The 21,679-nt window shown below is 39.4% G+C and overlaps 1 protein-coding gene across 3 annotated transcripts in view; it reads left to right on the top strand.

Annotated features, from left to right (window-relative positions):
* The first annotated feature begins 11,133 nt into the window (after window positions 1-11,133).
* Window positions 11,134-21,679, top strand: part of CATSPER3 (cation channel sperm associated 3) — an 82,790-nt gene continuing 72,244 nt past the window's right edge. Inside the window, exon 1 of one of the 3 annotated variants that reach the window (XM_074213525.1) lies at window positions 11,134-11,455. In XM_074213525.1, the coding sequence (XP_074069626.1) occupies window positions 11,349-11,455 (107 nt within the window). In that variant the 5' untranslated portion in view covers window positions 11,134-11,348. The remainder of the gene's footprint in view (window positions 11,456-21,679) is intronic. The other 2 variants (XM_074213523.1, XM_074213524.1) reach the window with 2 other exon arrangements.

The following is a 21,679-nucleotide window of genomic DNA, read 5'->3' as shown; positions in this document are numbered from 1 at the left end:
TATCAAAAGAAATACTCCATGTATTTACTTTTGACTTAGTCTTCTAACATTGTTTTATGTTAATTGAAATTAAAATTTAGAAGACACATGGACAAAGTTGTGTACCTCTGAATTCTTTCTCTTTTATGAAGAAATATTTTTTACAATATTTTCCAAAGGATGGTTTCTTCTTGAATCATTTCCCCATCCCAATTTATTTCTTTTTAAGTGATTGCTAGATCAGAGAAGAGATAAACAAAAATGAACTGTTGCCTTGTATATGACCTAACAGGTAAACAGATCAAGGGGAGCATATTTGACAATGTCCTGTTTTTAAATAGAATCGAGAAGGGATTCTGAGAAGATGGTGGAGTTAGACATTTTCCAGGCTTTCCAGATTTCCTCCACAAACAGACAGAAAATTGCCACTAAATGAATGTGGAGCTGCAAAAAAAAAAAATAAGGGGATAAAGCAGGTTCCTCTGAAGACAACTTGAGAGGACCTCAGAAAAGACAGGGTCTCCAAGGCTGAGGTTTGACCTGGATGAGGTGGGATAACCTCCAGGCCTACTCTGCTGGGTCAGCAAACAGCAGATCCTGGAGTTAGGGTGAAGGCTAGACCTCAAGAAATACCATCCCAATTCAGCTCTCAGCTCACACACATTGCATGAACTTTTACCTCAAACTTTCATCTAAGGATCAGCAGTTGACTAAGTAGGGGTAAGATTGAGGCAGCCCCCACTGTTTCTGGCAGCCAAGCCTAGCAGTATTGACCAGACCAGTTCTGGACTGTGACTGTGGCTGTAGAGCAATGAGCAATACCTGGTCAGTGAGGGAGCAAGAACCTTTTCAGGAGAGTGAGGCTGGGGGGTCCTAATGTGCTCTGGGGAGGAGAAGAGACCTGAGGTTGAATACAGCAAATAACAGTAAGCCGGACCTGAGACTTAGGCCAACATTGTCCACAACTAAGAATTAAAACTTGATAATAGTAATTATAGTACTAAGCTGCTAAGAGTAAAATATGACACTAAAAATGAATAAGCAAAGGAAAGAGAATCTGATCATAGATAACTAGATGTAGATGTAAAAGAAGATTTAGGTTCATATTCAGAGGAAGGTTAAAAAAAAGCCACTCCTCTAAATATAACATTAAAGATCACAAGCCCAAAAAGAGTTCTCAGAAGAGCTTGAAAAGGGATTAAAAAGTAAAATATGAGAGACTGAAGAAAAATTGGGGGGGGGGGAGCAATCCAAGAAAATTTTGATAAGAAAGTTAATCAATTGGAAAGATACACCAATCTTAAGGAATAAGATAACTCCTTGAAAACTAGAATTGGACAAGAGAAATTGAATGGTGTAAGACATTCTAAGATAGGATAAGAAATAATTAAACTGGAAAAGAGAATTAGAGAAAGAGAATTGGAACATCTATCTCATTAGAAAAATAACTGCTATGGAGACCATGATCGAGGAGAGACAGTATAAGAATTGTTGGACTCCCTGAAAGTTATGACCAAAAATGAATCTGGATACAGTATTAGAAGAAATCCTTAAGAAATATTTCTGAACTTCTAAGACAAAAGGGTAAAGTAGAAATGGGGAAAAAAAATCTTTCATTCACCACCTAAAGAGATCCATCTCAAGAGGAAAACTTACAGGAATGTCAGACAAGTTTCAAACCTCCTGGGTTAAAGAGAAAATATGTAAGCAACAACTAGAACAATTTACTACTGTGGAAATTGTCAGGATTTCACAAGACCTAGTAGCTTCTACATTAAAAGATTATAGATCTTGAAACATGTTTTGAAATATAAAAGAGCTATGGTTGTGACCAGGAATAACTTAACCAGCAAATTTAAGTATAATTCTGAATGGAACAAAAGGACATTTGATTTACTGACTTTCAGGTATTGGTGACTAAAAAGGCCAGAACTCAATGGAAAATCAAAAATTCAGAAGAAAAATAAGGAAAACATTAAAGATACATTAAGGTCAAGTTGTTCACATATAAGAAAATCAGTATTTTTAAAACTAGTTTTAAATAGATTGAAATAAGGATTGGGGCTTAGTTGTGTATGATGGGGTGATTCTAAAAAATTGGATTATTTCATAAAAATGGGATGTGAAAGGAAAAATTGATACAGGTGGAAGTAGATAGCTGGTAATGTTGAAACCTAACTGTATGAGGTGGGATACCCTCCAGGCCTACTCTGCTGGGTCAGCAAATAGCATATCCTGGAGTTAGGGTGCAGACTAGACCTCAAGAAATAGCATCGCAATTCAGCTAATTTGAGATGAAGAGAAAGCATCGTGTATGGTTGGAAGGGAATAGAAAGGAACTTTTGGAGGGGTGTGTAGATTGGAATTGGGAGGGTATGGGAAAAGGCTGGGAGGTATTCCTTGGTTGAGATAGTAGGTTGAGAAGTGAGAGAGTGGGAAAGAAGATAAGGTAATAGGAATAAAGTAAAAAAGAGACTGGGAAAATAATTAAAAATAGGATGGAATGAAATTCACAAATAGAAATTACAACTTTGAATGTGAATGGGATGTTTATAGCAACTATTTGTGGTGGTAAAGAAGTAGAAATTGCATAAATCCCTATCAACTGAAGAGTGCTGTACAGTGGTGGTACATGATTATGATGGAATGCTACTGTAACCATGCTATGAGAAATGATGAGCTCAACAAACTTAGGCATGGAAAAACACAAAATAGTGAAGAATGAAGTGAGAAGAACAAAGAGAACATTGTATACAGTAGCAATATTATTTTAAGAATGACTTGCTCAGGTCCAAGTCTTTCCCAAACCCTACCAGTCATTTCATCACCTTTTCTGAACCAGATCCTTGCATATGATTTGATATTTTGAAATTTTACCAGCTCTAGCTGATTTAAAAGCCGAGTATCTGCTCTCAAAGGACAACTACATTACTACAATCTGTCACACTTGGGTCTCTTATAATCTTTCATTTTAAGATACAGGTTTTACTTTTTAACTTTCAATGAATATAATTACTGTTAAGAAGCATGTACTAAAAGTGGATTTATTGTTAATGTGTTCTTTTTGAGTTTCAAAACTTATAAACTTAAAAATCTTCATGAAGTGACTTGATTTTTTTTTAGAGAGACTGCTATTGCTTTTCTGATACCCTCCACTTTGATCTTGGCTTATAGATAGAACATATTTGAATGCTCTCGGTAGAGTCAGGTTCTCTGTTTTCCTTATGCTTTTTCTTGTCAGTTTCTTATTATAAGCATTTTCATGCTAGAATATTTCTCACTGTATAAATTTGAAAATCAAATTCAAGTTTGCTTTGCCTTTCAAATAGGCAAGTTATTTTGGACCAAGAGTTTTTTCCCTGCCATTCACCATCACCATCAAACAACCACTCATTTTCTTCCCTTATTGGTACTTGAAAGATTTTTTTATATAATACATCAACCTTAGGACTCCTCCTTCCCCTCTGACAACCCCATCTAATTTACTCAATTTACTCATTTAAATAAAGAGACCAGTCCTCTAAAAGTAAACCACAGAGGAATATCAGTTTTGAATTACTTTGGAGAAGAGACCACAATTGTTTCCTTTTAATTTGTAGGAAGCCAAATAATTCTTCCATGGGTTGTCTTTCTTTTATTAAATATTTAATTTTGCTCAATTACATACAAAAACAAAGTTTAACATTCTTTAAAAAATTGTGAATTACAAATTCTTTTCCTTTCTCCTTTCCCTCCTCCTTGAGAAGGCAAGCAATTTGATATAGGTTATACAAGTGTAGTCATGCAAGACATATTTCCAGCTTAGTTTTGTTGTGAAAGAAAACAGACCAAAAAAGCCAAATAAGAAAAATAAGGTTAAAAAAAGTATGCTTTGATGTGCATCCACACTCTATTGGTTCTTTCTCTGAAGGTAGATAGCATTTTTTTCATAAGTCCTTTGGAATTGTCTTGGAGCATTCTATTTTTGAGAATAGCCAAATCATTCATAGCTGATCATAATATAATAATGCTGTTACTTTGTACAATGTTCTCTTGGTTTTGTTCACTTTTATTTTGTATCAGTTCATGGAAGTCTTTTCAGGTTTTTTGAGAAGCATTCTGTTCATCATTTCTTATAGCACAATAGTATTCCATCATAGTCATATACCACAACTTATTCAGTTTTTCCTCAATTGATGGTCATTCCCTCAATTTCCAATTCTTTACCAACACAAAAAGTATTATAGTTTGTACATATAGTTTTTTCCTTTTTAAAAAAATTCTCTTTGGGCTATGGATCTAGCAGTGATATTGTTGGGTCAAATAAAAAGTATACAGTTTTATAGCCCTTTGAGTATAGTTCCAAATTTCTCTCTAAAATGTTTGGATCAGTTTGTGATTTTACCAGCAGTACTTTAGTGTCTCAACTTCTACACCTCCTCTCTAACATCTTTCATTTTCCTTTTCTGTCATATTAATGAATCCGATAAGTTTGAACAATCAACAGTAATTAAGAGCATTTTTCATATGACTAGAGATAGCTTTGGTTTGCCTGAAAACCATTTTATCAATTGGAGAGTGACTTGTATTCTTATAAATTTCAGTCATTTCATAGAGAAATTCAAAGAGTAGATTTCATAAACTTGCTGTAAATTTTTATACAATTATGAGTACTGTGTTTTTCCTTCTATCCTATTTTCCCCTATTTATCTTTCTCCCTTCACTCTGTCTTACCTCAAAAATGTTTTGCCACCACCTTCCCCAGTCCTTCTTCTCTTCCATCATGAACTCCCTCTTCCTTTTGCCTCCTACTTTTCTTTTCTAGGTCCAGCTGAGTTTGTATTTTTGCAAGTTTTTCTTATAAAGACTTCATTTCTCAAACAATATAGACTAAGTCAAATTTATAAAAATAAGAAACTAATCCCTAATTGATAAATGACCAAAAGATCTGAACAACTTTCAGATGAAGCAATCAAAATCATCTAAAGATATATAAGAAAACTGTCTAAATCAATATGGACTGGAGATATGTAATATAAAACAATATGAAGTACTACTACCTTACACATGTTACATAAGCTAATTGGACAGAAAAGGAAAATGATAAATATTGGAGGGGATGTGGGAAAACTGAGACATTAATATACTTTTGGTATAGTTATGACCAATAGATTTGGGGTTGTGATCATTTTGTGGAGCAATTTGGAACTATACCCAAAGGACTATAAAACCACACATACCTTTTGACCACTACTAGATCTGTATTCCAAAAGAGATAAAAAGCAAAAAAAGGAAAAGAACCTATATGAACAAAATTATTTATAGTAGCTCTTAGTGGTGGCAAAGAACTGGAAACTGAGGGGATGCCTTTTGGTTGGGGAATGACTGAACAAGTTGTGGTATATGATTGAAATGGAATGGTTTGTTGGTTCTTGTCTTTTGTTTTCAAAGAAGACCAAGATGACATCACTATTTGAGATAAATTATAGTTTGTCTGACTGCCTGATCAGACCAATATGAGCTCAAATGCTCTACCACAGGTCAGGCGCTAATAGTCCATGTGAACACCCTGAGTGCCCTACTCTAAACTTATGTATGTCACATTTCTTTTGAACTGCTTCAATTTAGCACCTTCACTGATGAAGGCATGTCATTCAGGGTGGTCTTTCTTCAACGAGACCTTCAGGGTGTCCTGGTATCGCTTTTTTCTGCCCCTCTTGTGAGCCCTTGCCCTTTATGAGTTCTCCATAAAATAGTCTTGGCAACTGTACTTCTGGCATTCTAACAGTTTTCCCAGTCTGTTGTAGTTGCACTCTTTGAAGTAATGTTGGAATGCTAGGCAGTTTAACTGGAGAAAGGACCTCAGTGTCTGGTATCTTCTTCTGCCAGGTGATCTTCAGAATCTTTCTAAGACAATTTGAATAGAAGCAATTCAATTTCCTGACATGGCACTGGTAGATTGTCCAAGTTTCAAACATAGCAATGAAGTCATCACAATGGCTCTACAGACCTTTAGTATGGTAGTTAGTCTAATAACTCTTCTATCCTACACTTTCTTTTGAACCTCTCAAATACTGAACTAGCTCTGGCAATGCATGTATCAACCTGATTGTCAATGTTTACCTCCCTGGAAGGATCACTGCCAAGGTAAGTGAACTCCAGTTACTGTAATCCATGGTTTCACATTTGAATAGTGTGGTGCTGGCTGATGGAACATCTGTATTTTTTCCTTTGTGTTTAATTGTTAGACCAAAATTAGCACAAGCAGCAGAGAATCAATTAATTCATATTTTGTTGCATCTCAGCTTCAGATGCTACATTGAGTGCACAATCATCTGCAACAGAAGATCATGCACCAACACTTTGATCTTGGCTTATAATCTTTTCAAGTTGAAGAATTTTCAATTTGAAGAATTCAAGTTTGAAGAAGTATGGTAGCTGACCTTGAGGTCATGTTCATCCTCAGTGAAGACATTTGATAACATGACTGAAAGCATCATGCTACAAAACATGGGAGCAAGGACACATCCTTGTTTGACTTCTTTGGTGACCAGGAAAACTTGAGAGCATCATCCACAATCTGTAGATGTACAATACTGATGAACTTTTCCAGGCAAATTTTGACATAATTTTCCATAAACCCTAATGAATGATGATATCAAAGACCTTGGGCAGATATGCAAATATTGTATACACTCTGTTCTGTTCCTGGCATTTTCCTGGAGTTCATGGGCAATGGACACCATATCAACTGTTCCTCTTCTCTTTCTGAAGCCTCACTAGCTCACTACTATTCCAGGTGAAGGATGAACAATGGAGGCATCCTTGAATTTTTGGGGGATAACCTCTTCATGCCCTATATCCTGGAAAATTTCAGTTAGTTTTTGGATGAGCAATGGGACCCTCCATTCCCCCACCTTGAAGATCTCAGCTGGAATAGAATCAGCACCAGGTGCTTTGCTACATGAAAAAGATCCAAATGGCATTCAAAACCTCTTCTTCAGTTGGAATTTCAGCTAGGGACTGATTGACTTCAACTTGAGGTAAACAGTCAGTAGCTTCTGCATTGATTGATAATGGTTTGTTAAGAACACTATGTAAGTGTTCAGCCCTATCTCTCTAGAAATTTATCCGTATCACTAATCAATGTGGCTCCATCAGTACTGAGTAGTAGAGATGCATCATATATCTTAGAGGAAATAAATAGTTTTCAGTGTCTCATAAAAGCACTTTGGTTTATTACTATCTGCATAAAATTGAATTTCATCTGACATCTTACTGAGCCGAGTACTGCATCTTTCTAAGTTTTTCTTGTACTTTACTATTTTATATTTTATTTTTATTTAAGGCAATGGGGTTAAAGATTTTATTTATTTTGAGTTTTACAATTTTCCCCCCAATCTTACTTCCCTCCCCATCCCCCACAGGAAGCAATTTGTCAGTCTTTACATTATTTCCATGTTGTACATTGATCCAAATCAAGTATGATGAGAGAGAAATCATATCCTTAAAGAAGAAGCATAAAGTATAAGAGATAACAAGATCAGACAATAAGATATCTGTTTTTTTCCTAAATTAAAGGGAATAGTCCTTGGACTTTGTTCAAACTCCACGGTTCTTTATCTGGATACAGTTGGTATTCTCCATTGCAGACAGCCCAAAATTGTCCCTGATTGTTGCACTGATGAAATAAGTGTGCCCATCAAGGTTAATCACCACCCCCATGTTGTTGTTAGGGTGTACAGTGTTTTTCTGGTTCTGCTCATCTCACTCAGCATCAGTTCATACAAATCCTTCCAGGCTTCCCTGACTTCCCATGCCTCCTGGTTTCTAATAGAACAATAGTGTTCCATGATATACATATACCACAGTTTGCTAAGCCATTTCCCCAATTGAAGGACATTTACTTGATTTCCAATTCTTTGTCACCACAAACAGGGCTACTATGAATATTTTTGTACAAGTGATGTTTTTACCCTTTTTCATCATCTCTTCAGGGTATAGACCCAGTAGTGTTCTTGCTGGGTCAAAGGGTATGCACATTTTTGTTGCCCTTTGGGCGTAGTTCCAAATTTCTCTTCAGAAAGGTTGGATGAATACACAGCTCCACCAACAATGTAATAGTGTCCCAGATTTCCCACAACCTTTCCAACAATGATCGTTATCCTTTCTGATCATATTGGCCAGTCTGAGAGGTATGTACCTCAGAGAAGCTTTAATTTGCATTTCTCTAATAAGTAATGATTTAGAGCATTTTTTCATATGACTGTAGATTGCTTTGATCTCCTCATCTGTAAATTAAAGCAATGGGGTTAAGAATGACTTGCCCAAGATCACACACATTAGGTGTCTGAGGTCATATTTGAACTCAAGTCCTCCTGACTGCAGGGCTGGTGCTCTATCTACTGCACCACCTAGCTGTCCCCTGCACTTTACTTTTGATAGAATTAAATGCTGCCTCCTTAGAAATGGATGAACTGTCCAGCTGTTAAACCCTGTGGAGTTCTCATTTTTCATTGGCTAACTTCTATTTTTCCCCATCAGTTTCATCAAGTCAGTCTTGATGTTTACAAGTGTTCTGACCCAGATGAGCAAATGCAGTGCTGTACACCAAATCTCTGAAAGCTGCCCACTTCTTTTCTGCTTCACTGTTGCCAACTGTGTGTTGGCTCAGTTTTCTTTCTAAGTTAGCAGCAAACTGTTCCAGATCAGAGTGACATTCTAATCTCTTGACATTAATTCTTCTAGGACTCATTTTGCCCCTGGGGCTACCATTTTGGTTTAATGTGAATATTTAGCTTAGAGAGGATAAGTCTGTGATCAGTCTAGCACTCTGTACCACACATTGCCTTTGTCACTCTCACACCCTCTCTGTCTCTTCTCCTTACAATCACATAGTCTATTAGATGCTGATGTTTTCTATGAGAGATTACATTTAGGTAAATGGAAGTCAGTGTGATGAGAAGGTCATGAGATACGCAAGTCTTCAGTAGTGGGTGACCTCTGCTGTTGCTGTTTTCAACTCCATTCCTTCCAAGGACTCCCTGTCATATCTGGTGATTTGAGCCAACTCTAGCATTAAAGTCACCCAGGATTATAAAGTTATCCTCTTTTGGTACATTGACGATGAGGATCTCCAGGTCTTCATAAAAATTTTCTTTGACTTCATCAGAGGTCATCATGGTGGGAGCATAGGCTCTGATGATAGTGGCGTGGCGTTTTCCTGGAAGTGACAAATCTCATTGTCATGAGCCTGTCATTCACTAAGCAGTTTCCAAGTCTAGTGCACCTGTGATGACTCTCAAAGACACATAAGGAGTCTAGCTTGGGGATGTAAACAACAAATTAAGTTAGCTTAGGTGGGGGGGTCTTCTTCCTTGACATGTTCAGGACTCCAAGTTCAGTGTATCTGGAAAAGAAGGCAATTTTAAAAGGCAAATTCAGGGAACTTCTTAACATTCCTTAACAAGAACCTTATTATCTTTAGAGGATACTAAAGAAGTTAAATAAGAAAACAAAAGGATCTGGAGAAGAATAGATTGGTTATGCCCTGATGGAAAGAAAGGTAAAAGGAGGAATACATTTCTCAAAATTGGATTTGTGAGCATATATAGAAACATGGAAAAAGTGAGAGAGTGTGAGTCAGCTCACTTATATGAAATGGATAAAGAAGGATTGAACACAGATACAAACAGATTGCTGCTGAAATATATCAATCTTAAAAGGGGGAATAAGCAGGTGTGGGTAGAAGAATTGAGGATAATAAACAAACTTCCCTATCTTAAAGGGGGGAAAAAGACTTTTAGAATTTAAGGGGGAGTGGTACCCAAAAGCTGGGGAATAGTTGGACTAATCATAGTATATATATGTAATGAAATATTATTATGCAATAAGAAATGACAAGAAATTATTGAAAAGAATCCTGATAATATCAACTGATACAGAATCAAGAGCGGAACTCATTTAGCTCAAATTTAGTTCATTTGAATCAGAATCTTTGTGAACTGAGTCAAGGGACCTATTCCTCAATTGACAAAAGGTCAAAGGATATGTATAACAGTTTTCAGAAGGAAAATATTTTATAAATCAGATATTAGAGTTAAATAGGGATTTAGAGCCCACCGGCTAACCTCCTAATTTTTTTTAGTTTTTTTTTTTTTTTTTTTTGCAAGGCAATGGGGCTAAGTGACTTGCCAAAGATCACACAGCTGGGTAATTATTATGTGTCTGAGGTCAGATTTGAACTCAGGTCCTCCTGACTCCAGGGCTGGTACTCTATCCACTGCACTACCTAGATGCCCCATAACCTTTTTAATATGAGGTACAGAGAGATTTCTTGATTTTAAAGTCAACACTCTACACACTTTGTTATCTTTATTGGCATCATAAGGGCAGAATACAAGCATGAACCTATTGTGTGTCTATGGAATCAAAGTAACTACATTTGGTCTAGTCTGAATATGACTGTGAAGATTTTGATATTAGGATATTGGGTTGAAATGTTGGCATCCTCATTTCTTAATTCAAGGTTTATTCATGATACTTCCTATGACAAGTTTTTTCCCTGTTAAATTGTTCAAGATTGGTTCTACGATAGCAGTGTTGATACTTTGTTTACATGGAGTCTGTTAACTTTCCCCCAAGAAATAATCTTTTTTCTTTTCTATTTTCCATTTTTTTCTACAAGGTCTTATGGTCCCTTTTTTAGTTTCCATAAAAAACCACCATAAGAAGTGTTTTAGATAAGATGTAGACCTGGATGGTGCTTGGACTGGAAATTTTTCCATAGGCAGAGGAGTTGAAGGAACTTGACATATTTAGCATGGGGAATATAGGAAGGACATTTTTGCTTCAAGAGTTCTCCTTGACATCAGGAAGTAGACAAGGAACAACTATCAGAAATTGTAAAGTGTTAGGTTTTTATAAAGACTTTAGCTAAAGAAAAACTTCTTTACTGTCTAAAAGTGATTGGATTTTCTGTAACTGGAGATCTTCAATCACAGGCTTGAAACTTACTTGTTGATGTAATAGAGTTTCTTTCTTAGGTATAAATTGAATTGGCCCTCTGAGCTATTTTCCAAGTTTGAGATTCAGTGATTAAAATTTTCACATTGTGATAGCATTCCTATCACACCATCTCATACTTTGCACTAGTGTTTAGTTTCATTGAAGTACATTCTTGAAAAGCTTAGACTGAGGAGACAAGGCAGTAGGAGAATGATTCTAAAACAGTGCAAGTTTGAGAGATGTGGTTCAGACATATAAGAATGTCTTGGAAATTATCTCATAAAGGGAAGATTCTCATCCTGAACGTTCCTTTGCTGTTTTGGACCACACTGGCTCTTTGGAGAAATCCCAAAGCATATAGTTAAAGAAGAGTGAAGGTCAAAATGGAGCGCTTTCCTGTGTTTTTCTCCCGTGACCGTATGAAAAAGATTTCTAGTTCATTATTTAATCTGACTTCCCTTAGGATTTGGGAGAAAATTGGAAAATTCAAGTAATTTTCTATGTCTCTACCTTTCATATTTTAAGAAATATATTTGTTCAAATTGACTTGAAACCATAAAACAATTTATTTCTGTATGGTTTTATCTGGATGTTTAACAGGTTAAAATATATGTTTTCTAAATTTGGTCATTATGTGTCTTGTGGGGAGGGGTTTAATGTGAAATTATATTCTTAGGTTAAATATGCCATAGAAGATATTGATTCAGCTTAAAATTCAGTCACATTTTTATATAAACAAAGAAATTTAATAGTTGATTTTGTGTCATCAAAATCTCATCTCAGATTAGGTTAAAATTAAAACCAAACATAGATTTTATTATTGTATTTATAAAATTGATGCCTTTGGTTTTTACCACAATCTCATTTCTATCCCTTCCTGCTTCCCTATTTGGTGAATATTCGCTTGCAACAAACATGAAAGATCAGTAAAACCAATTGGAAGTGACCACATCTTATAAAGTTCTCATTCTTCAATAAAGAACACTTTTCATCTCTGTGGCCAAATTTATGCATTGTAATTGTGCAGTATTTCATTTTACTTTATTTTTTTCCTCATTATGGTGTTGTAATTGTGTATATTATTTTCTTATTAACTTATGCAGAGTGAAATAAGTCTTCCTGTATTTCTCTGGCTTGTTCGTGTTTATCATTGTTCATGTTATTATGCTGTTACATATATATATATATATATATATATATATATATATATATATATAATATATATATTATCTATCTATATTTACTGCAGTTTGCTTATACCATCCCCAGTCAATTTTCATCTATTTTATTTCAAGTTATTTGCTATCACAAAAAGTACTGCTATAATGATTTTGATATATATGGGACCTTTATCTTTGTATTTTACCTCCTTGGGTCAGAGGAGGTGTACACCTGGCACTAGGATCTTTGAGTCAAAAGCTGTGAACTTTGTTTTTAAGATTTTATTTGAGTTTTGAGTTTTATAATTTTTCTCCCAATCTTACTCCCCCCCCCCCCATGGAAAGCAATCTGTCAGTCTTTATTTTTGTTTCCATGTAGTACATTGATCCAAATTGAGTGTAATGAGAGAGAAATCACATTCTTAAGGAAGAAACAAAAACTATAAGAGATAAGATCAGACAATAAGATAGATGTTTTTTTCCCCTAAATTAAAGGGAATAGTCCTTGAAATTTGTTCAAACTCCACGGCTTTTTCTCTGGACACAGATGGTATTCTCCATTGCAGACAGCTCAAAATTGTCCCTGGTTGTTGCACTGATGGAATGAACAAGTCCATCAAGGTTGAACATCACCCCCAAGTTGCTGATAAGGGTGTACAGTGTTTTTCTTGTTCTACTAGTCTCACTCAGCATCAGTTCATGAAAATCCCTCCGGGCTTCCCTGAATTCCCATCCCTCTTGGTTTCTAATAGAACAATGGTGTTCCATGACATACATATACCATAGTTTGCTAAGCCATTCCCCAATTGAAGGACATTTACTTGATTTCTAATTCTTTTCCACAACAAACAGGGCTGCTATGAATATTTTTGTACAGGTGATGTTTTTACCCTTTTTCATCATCTCTTCAGGGTATAGACCCAGTAGTGGTATTGCTGGATCAAAGGGTATGGTCATTTTTGTTGCTCTTTGGACGTAGTTCCAAATTTCTCTCCAGAAAGGTTGGATGAGTTCACAGCTCCACCAACAATGTAATAGTGTCCCAGATTTCCCACAACCCTTCCAACAAAGATCATTATTCCTTCTGGTCATATTGGCCAGTCTGAGAGGTGTGAGGTGGTACCTCAGAGAAGCTTTGATTTGCATTTCTCTAATAATTAATGATTTAGAGCAATTTTTCATATGGCTATGGATTGCTTTGATCTCATCTGTAAATTGCCTTTGCCTATCCTTTGACCATTTTTCAATTGGGGAATGGCTTTTTTTAAAAATATGACTTAGTTCTCTGTATATTTTAGAAATGAGTCCTTTGTTAGAATCATTAGTTGTAAAGATTGTTTCCCAATTTACTACATTTCTTTTGATCTTGGTAACAGTGGTTTTATCTGTGCAAAAGCTTTTTAATTTAATGTAATCAAAATCAGCTAATTGGTTTTTGGTGATGTTCTCCAACTCTTCCTTAGTCATAAACTGCTCCCCTTTCCATTGATCTGACAGGTAAACTAGTCCTTGATCTTCTAATTTTCTTATAGTATTTTTTTTTTATGTCTAAATCCTGTAACCATTTGGATCTTATCTTGGTAAAAGGGTGTTAGGTATTGGTCTAATCTAAGTTTTTACCATACTAACTTCCAATTCCCCAGCAGTTTTCATCAAAGAGAGAGTTTTTATCCCAATAGCTGAACTCTTTGGGTTTATCAAACAGCAGATTACTATAATCGTCTCCTGCTTTTGCACCTAGTCTATTCCACTGGTCCACCACTCTGTTTCTTAGCCAATACCAAATGGTTTTTATGACTGATGCTTTATAATATAATTTTAGATCAGGTAGGGCTAAACCCCTTCTTTTGCACTTTTTTCATTAAATTCCTAGAAATTCTTGACTTTTATTTCTCCATATGAATTTACTTACAGTTTTTTCTAACTCATTAAAGTGATTTTTGGCAATTTTGATTGGTAGGGCACTAAAAAGGTACTTTAGTTTTGGTAGAGTTGTCATTTTTATTATATTAACTCTACCTAGCCCTCAGCAGTTGATATTTGCCCATTTGTTTAAATCTGATTTAATTTGTGTGAGAAGTGTTTTATATTTGTTTTTAAAAATTTTCTGAATCTGTCTTGGCAGATAGACTCCCAGGTATTTTATATTGTCTGAGGTTACTTTGAATGGGATTTCTCTTTCTAGCTCTTCCTGCTGTATCTTGCTAGACATATATAGAAAAGTTGAGGATTTGTGAGGGTTTATTTTATAACCTGAAACTTTTCTAAAATTGCTAATTGTTTCCAGTAGTTTTTTGGATGATTTCTTGGGATTCGCTAGGTAGACCATCATGTCATCTGCAAAGAGTGAGAGTTTTGTTTCTTCCTTCCCAATTCTAATTCCTTCAATTTCTTTTTCTTCTCTAATTGCTGAAGCTAACATTTCTAATACAATATTGAATAGTAGTGGTGATAATGGGCACCCTTGTTTCACCCCTGATCTTAGCCTCTCCCCATTGAATATAATGCTTGTTGATGGTTTCAGATAGATACTGCTAATTATTCTAAGGAACAGTCCATTTATTCCTACACTCTCTAGTGTTTTTAGTAGAAATGGATGCTGTATTTTGTCAAAAGCTTTTTCAGCATCTATTGATATGATCATATAATTTCTGATAGGTTTGTTGTTGATATAATTGAGTATACTAATAGTTTTCCTAATATTGAACCAACCCTGCATTCTTGGAATAAATCCTACTTGATCATAATGTATTATCCTAGTGATAACTTGTTGTAATCGTTTTGCTAAGATTTTATTTAAGATTTTTGCATCTATATTCATCAGGGATATAGGTCTATAATTTTCTTTCTCTGTTTTAACTCTTCCTGGTTTAGGTATCAGCACCATATTGGTTTCATACAAAGAGTTAGGCAGAGTTTCATCTTTCCCTTATTTTTCCGAAGAGTTTATATAGAATTGGAACCAATTGTTCCTTAAATGTTTGCTAGGATTCACTTGTGAATCTATCAGGCCCTGGAGATTTTTTTTTTTCTTAGGGAGTTCGATGATGTCTTGTTGAATTTCTTTTTTCTGAGATAGGGTTGCTTAGGTATTTAATATCCTCTTCATTTAACCTGGGAAACTTATATTTTTTTAAATATTCATCCATTTCACTTAGATTATCAAATTTATTGGTATAGAGTTGGGCAAAATAATTTTGAATTATTACTTTACTTTCCTTCTCATTGGTGGTGAGTTCACCTTTTCCATTTATGATACTAGCAATTTGGTTTTCTTCTTTCTTTTTTTAATCAAATTGACCAGAGGTTTATCAATTTTATTGTTTTTTTTCATTGTTGTTGGGCGGGGCTCTTCCCTCTACTGACTGCTGAAGAAAGACAACTCACACAGGTGATCGGGGGCAAGTCCAATTTATTTCTGCATATGTAAGCTTATATACTATATTCTATATGCAGAAGCAAGGTATGGGAGGATCTCCTGAGGCCTATATCAGATTGATCTGAGCCTTTTGCATTGCCTTTGTGGACTGTCTTTATGCAGAAATTTGTCAAGGGAGGGACAGGTGAAAGGGTGAAATAGGGAAGTAGATGGGTAGATATGGGAGGTAGATATGAGTGCGCCTCCCAGTTTCCTTGTGGCCGAGGATTTGAGGCGACCAAGGTTTGCCTTGGCCTATATCCCGGAGTTTGCTCTACGGGACTTCATCTCTTGTCCTGCAAGGCTAGTAGGTATGCTGTGGGGCGGCCTCCTACATATCCCCCTTCCTTTTTTAAAGAGGCTGAGAGGATCTCAGCGTGGAGGGCAACTTGTTGGGTCTATCGACTGAGGCATTTGCAGAGAGTACAGGACAACCAGAGACCTCCAATAACTGGAGTGCTACAGCAAGGAGGGTCATGCAGAGAAGGGAGAACTAGGAAGTGACCTCTTATATGAGAGAATCAAGAAAAGTAGAAGGAATGAGGGGACTGGCTGCAGTATCGTTAAGGAGGACTATACTATGGGACATGTTTGCAAGTTGCTCAGTAAAGAGGGAGTTCCAGGGACCGGCTAGTTGGGTGCTGAGGGTGGCGAGAGCATGGGAGAGGTTGCATACAGGAAAGGGGGTGACACAGAAATCATGGTATCTAGTGTTGCAGAGGGCTCTGATTTGTTTTTCCACGAAATCAATGCGTTCGTTGGTGAGTTGTACTTGTTGGTTCACGTTCATAATCGCGCCTTGTATGAGGTTATTGGCTTCCTGTTGTTGGTCAAAGAGTGAAGCAGTCTGGGAGACTATGGAATTTACAGTGGATGCCAGGGCTGTCTGAGTAAGGGTTACAGCAACCACGGCGGCTGAGGAGACCAAAAAGGTGACTAAGGAGGCTACAAGGAGAGCTAGGAGTCCAGTGGCCCACTGTGGATGGTCAAGGAGGAGGGAAAGATGATGGGCATGGCCATGTGACTCCATGGGAACCCACAGATACCTGGGGAGCCTGAGTACTACATGGAGCGTGGAGGAATTGTCTCAGCAATTTGAAAGGGTACATGAGGTGGAGGAGCAATTGAGGATGTTCATGAAGGGGATGTCATTTGAATGCAGAAGGAAGAAGGGAGGGAGGACACAAGAGGGGTTGAAGATGGAAGTGAGAGAGGAATAGTCAAGGGAAGCATGGTTGTATGTCCTGTTGTACCATTTGAACCCTGAAGCCATCACTATAGGGCGAAGATTGGTGCAAGAGTGAGGGCCACAAAGGAGGAAAGATCCTAATATAGTAGTGGCTGTAGTTCCTCCCTGTCTAGGCCAAGATCGGAAGTGGCCACTTGCAAGGGATGGTTGGGGAGTCTGCCAGAGGGAAAGAGAGGGAGTCATGACATATGGTTGGTAATCGACGCAGGGTTGCCAGGGAGGAATGGGGTGCCAGGAAAACAGGGAACGTCTAGAGGGAGGGAGAGGGGGACAGACAGGTAGGGATTTGAAGGTGTGGGGGGAGGGCCTAATGTGGGCAGTAACAGGACACAGGGAGGATCTCCACCCCCTCATCCAGCCAGAGTTGTCAGTTTTGTACGGGATCAATTCAGTTTGTTGGCATTGTCCGAGAAGGATGGTGTGGTCAGCGATGGATTAGTCAGCCGGTGACCCACTGTAAAAGGCAAGGGTGGAGGATATGTTAAAGGTACCATTAATGGGCTGGGGGTGTACATGTGGCTGTTCTTGCATGGGGAGACCTGTTGAGGGGGTAGAGGAGAGGAATACGGGGAAGATGGCGGTGTTGGTGCTAACCGGTAGAAGTACAGGGGGGTTGGGAACGAGGGCCCAGAGATGCTTGGCTCAGACAGTGGAGTTAGAGGTAGTGATGGCACATATCATGAGAAAAAAGGATACGGGGGAGGGGGGAGTGACCCTGGCGGCATATCGTCTCTTTAGCCTGGGATTGTAAGGCTTTTATATCCCCCCAAGTCACAAGGCGAGAGTCTTTGGCACGGTGTAGGTGGTGTCTCTTTCGCCTCAGTTGAGGATGAGAGGAATTAGGAGATGAGTCACGTTCCGTCAGGGAAAGCTGCTCCATCTGATGTTGAAGGTCTTGATCCATGTTTGGAGGAGACCGGGCGGATTAGGCATGAAGGAACCCAAACAGGGGATGAGCTGTCTGTAGGAAAAACACAAGCAAAACCTCTGTCGTGGGTTAGTAATGGTGCGGGAGGTTGCCATTTCCCAGACAGTGGGTCCTTCCATGATACCAAGGGGGGGGGTGAAAGAGGGAAAAAGGGATGCCCAATGTTTGTAGGCGGGTAGTAGACCTTTGTCATCAGATTGTAAGAAGTTCATGGTGAACATTGCCTGGAGAAGGCGTAATTTGGGTGTCTTATAGAAGAGTTCACCGCTTGCTTTTCTAGGAGAGATTTAAGAGTGCGGTGAGCTCTCTCAATCAGAGTCTGTCCTTGGGGGTTATATGGAATACCGTGTTTAAGGGAGATAGTCCACTCAGAGAAGAAGGTGCGAAAAGTAGCAGATGTGAATGAGGGACTATTGTCTGTTTTAAGTGTGTGGGGTACTCCCAGTATACAGATCGCTGAGAAAAGGCCTTGAGTAGCGGCTCGGGTGTTTTCATTGGAGAATGACTTGGCCCAGAAAAATCCAGAAAAGGTATCAATGGCTGTGAAAACATATTTTTGGTGGCCAAAAGAGGGGACATGAATGAAATCAGCTTGCCATAAGGAATTGGGGCGGAGGCCTCTTGGATTTACCCCTGAATGGGAAAGAGGTCCTAGGGGTAGAAAGGGGGCACGTGGAGAGCATGCCCTAGCTAGGTGTTTACAAGCGCCAAGGGTGAGAGAGGGGTATAGTGAGTGCAGAGAATGAGGAGATAAATGGAAGCGAGTGTGTAATTCCTTTGCTGCTTGTATTGGGGAAAGGGTATGAGTGGTTAATGCAAGGGCAGAGTCAATGGAAGCATTGCCGGAGGCTAATGGACCTGGGAGGTCAGAGTGAGAGCGTATGTGAGAAATAAACCAGGGTTGGTTTCTGAGGTGGAGAACTTGCTGGAGATGGGTCATAAGGGCTGAGATAGGGGACCCGTCATGGGACAGAAAGGTCAGGGGTAGAGAGGAGACACTCTGTACCGCGTAAGAGCTGTCAGAAAAAATGTTAAAAGGGCTGGAAGGAAAATGGAGAAATACAAGAAGGATGGCATACAGTTCCGCCCATTGGACAGACTGTGTGTGCAGGACTGTGTGTGTGGTTGGGGTTATAGCAGCATCCGTGGCAAAGTAACCACAGCGGGTGTTGGCATCCGTGAAGAATGTAGTGGCTTTGGGGAGAGGGTGTTTCTGAGGAAAGGCACATGTGACTACTGTGAGGGGAAGGGAGGGGAGGGATTTGAGGAGAGGGTGTTTAGGGTAGTGACGCTGGGGAAGCCGCCAGAGAGAGAGCTATAAGATCCCCAGAGGCAAAAGAGATAGTTAAAGAGTGAAGAGGAAAAGGGAGGATTATGGAGTCTGGTTCTTTTCTGAGAATGAGGAGAGAGGCTAGTCTACAGGGATGAATAAAATCAGAAATTACATGGTTAAGCAAGCTTATGTGAGGAAGGCAAGAGAGAGTCATGTGGATCCAATATAGTGGTCCATCTTGCCACAGGACGGAGAGGTGTTGGTAGATGAGATCAGAAATAGGAGATGAGGGATCATAATGTTTAAGGCCTGCGTTAGGGAGGGCTTTGTTGACAAGGTCTAGGGAGTTAAGCGCTTCGGGGGTGAGTTTACCAGAACTAGCCAGGTGGGGGTCACCTTTCAAGCAGTCAAATAAAGGTCTAAGGGCATCCGTTGGGAGGTTGAGAAAGTGTCTGACCCAATTTATATTTCCACAAATTTCTTGGAGGAATGTGAGATTGAGTGGCCGTTTTAGATCTAGTTTTGGTTTTCCTACAAGGACCGTGTCAGATTTGAGGGTGAATCCTAGATATGTGTAAGGGGGTATGCGCTGAACTTCCTCAGGGGCTATAGTCAAGTTGGAGGCTTTGAGATAGCCAAGAATCCACTCATAGACTGTTGTAAGGATAGAGGGATCTGGATGGGATATGAGGATGTCGTCCACGTAATGGATGAAGGTGAGGTTAGGAATAACTTGGATCGGTGTGAGAGCATGATTGACATAAAGCTGACACAAGGTGGGGCTATTAACCATGCCTTGGGGGAGAACAACCCAACGGTAATGTTCTGCCGGCGTTCTAAATTTGTTGAGGGGATTGAAAAGGCGAAGCGTGGGGCGTCTGTGGGGTGGAGAGGAATGCTGAAAAAGCAATCTTTAATATCTATAATAATGATGGGTTGGTGTATTGGAATGGCTGATGGGGCAGGGAGACCAGGTTGGAGGGCCCCCATGGGTTCTATTACTGAATTTGGGGCCCGAACGTCATGAAGAAAGTAGAACTTTCCTGAGGATTTCTTTTTGATGACAAAGACCGGAGAGTTCCAGGGACTGGTGGTGGGGACAATATGCTTCAAGATTAGTTGTTGTTTAACAGTCTTTGAGGATGGACAGTTTCTCTGCCGAGAGGGGCCACTGATAAACCCATACCGGAGTCTCCGCCTTCCATTTCATAGGAGGAACGGTGAATGCAGATGGGTATGAGGGAAGAGGATTGACCAGGGCCCTTAGAACTGGGGGTGAGTATTGGTGTCTGTAGTCATAATGAGACCCATTTGGGTTTGGATATCTCGACCCCACAGAATGGTGGAAGCACCAGGGATGAGGAGGGGTCTAAAGTGACCAAAGCAGCCGTTGGGGTCAGCCCATTGGAGGTCCTTCATTACCAGGGCACTAGGGGTTGACCCAGATATTCCATGAACAGTAGGGCCATTATTACGAGGACACAATGGGGGGGCCTGTTCTAAAGGAAAGATGGTCATATTGGCTTCTGTGTCAATCACCCCCGTATAAGGGAGACCTTCGACAAGGAGAGTGGTTTTTGGCTGTTTGAAAGTTATCAGGGCTGTCCATAGGATGTCCTTCCCTCTTTGGACTGGGGATGAGGGCTGCCCCGTACCCCGTTTCCTGACCTACAATCTTTGGCCCAGTGAAAACCTTTGTGGCATTTGGGGCACTCTGTTCTAGGGTGGGCCTTGTCCGCTGTGGTTGAGGAGGAGCGGTTTTGTGGGCCATGGCGATTGGCACAATCCTTTGCCAGATGACCAAAACCCCCGCATGCAAAGCAGCTGCTGTTTGGGCTGTCCTGTGGGGGGGCATTTCCTTTTGGTGTGTTATCTACTTGAAGGGCTGCCATAGCTTAGGCAAGGGCAGGCCAAGACCCAGTCTAGTATCTCCTGACTTTTAGTGAGTTCTATGGCCTGCTTACAATCTGCCATGCATCCTTCCTTAATCATAGCTTCCTGTGCCCCGGCATGAGAAACTTTGTAAGATACCCACTCCTCCACTCTTGCTACAAATTCTGAGAAAGGCTCATCGGGTCTTTGTATTAATTTATGTATTTTCTCTTTTGCTAGGCCAGACCTGGGAATCCGGCGCCAGGCTCTCAGAGCACAGAGCCTGATCTGATCAAAATATTGAGGGGGTCCTTGGGCCTGAGCCACTGTGGTAGAATAGGCGCCTTCCCCCTGTAGCATGTCTGCCATGATTGGCACCCCAGAGCCCGTGTTTCTTTCAGCGAGCTGTTCACACTCGTCATAATATAGAGACTTCCATAGAACGAAGTCTCCCGAGGTGAAAAGGGTTCTCATGATTTGCTTATAGTCTCCTGGGCAGCATAAGTCTATACTCCAGTCATCCAGAAGTTGTTGTAGATAAGGGCTTGCTAAACCTTCCTCTCTAGCAACTTTCCTCATTTTCTCCATAAGTTTGGAATCAGTGGGGTACCACCTGGCAGAATGTTGTGGCATTGGGTTGGTGTTAAATGGGAAAGCTGAGACTTGGGGGAGTTGAGGAGCCTCAGGGTGTGGCGGTATGGGAGGAAACAAAGGACTTTGAAAGTCCTTCCCAGTCGGTGGCCACTGCCCCCATGCGGCATCTCTCACTCTACACAAGTCCTCTGCCCAAGTTGGGGCAGGGAGTACGGGAGCA

This window comes from Macrotis lagotis, chromosome 1 (assembly GCF_037893015.1).
Source record: "Macrotis lagotis isolate mMagLag1 chromosome 1, bilby.v1.9.chrom.fasta, whole genome shotgun sequence".
NCBI lineage: Eukaryota > Metazoa > Chordata > Mammalia > Peramelemorphia > Peramelidae > Macrotis > Macrotis lagotis.
The sequence above is the reverse complement of the archived record's forward strand: the minus strand, read 5'-3'. Positions and strand labels throughout refer to the sequence as shown.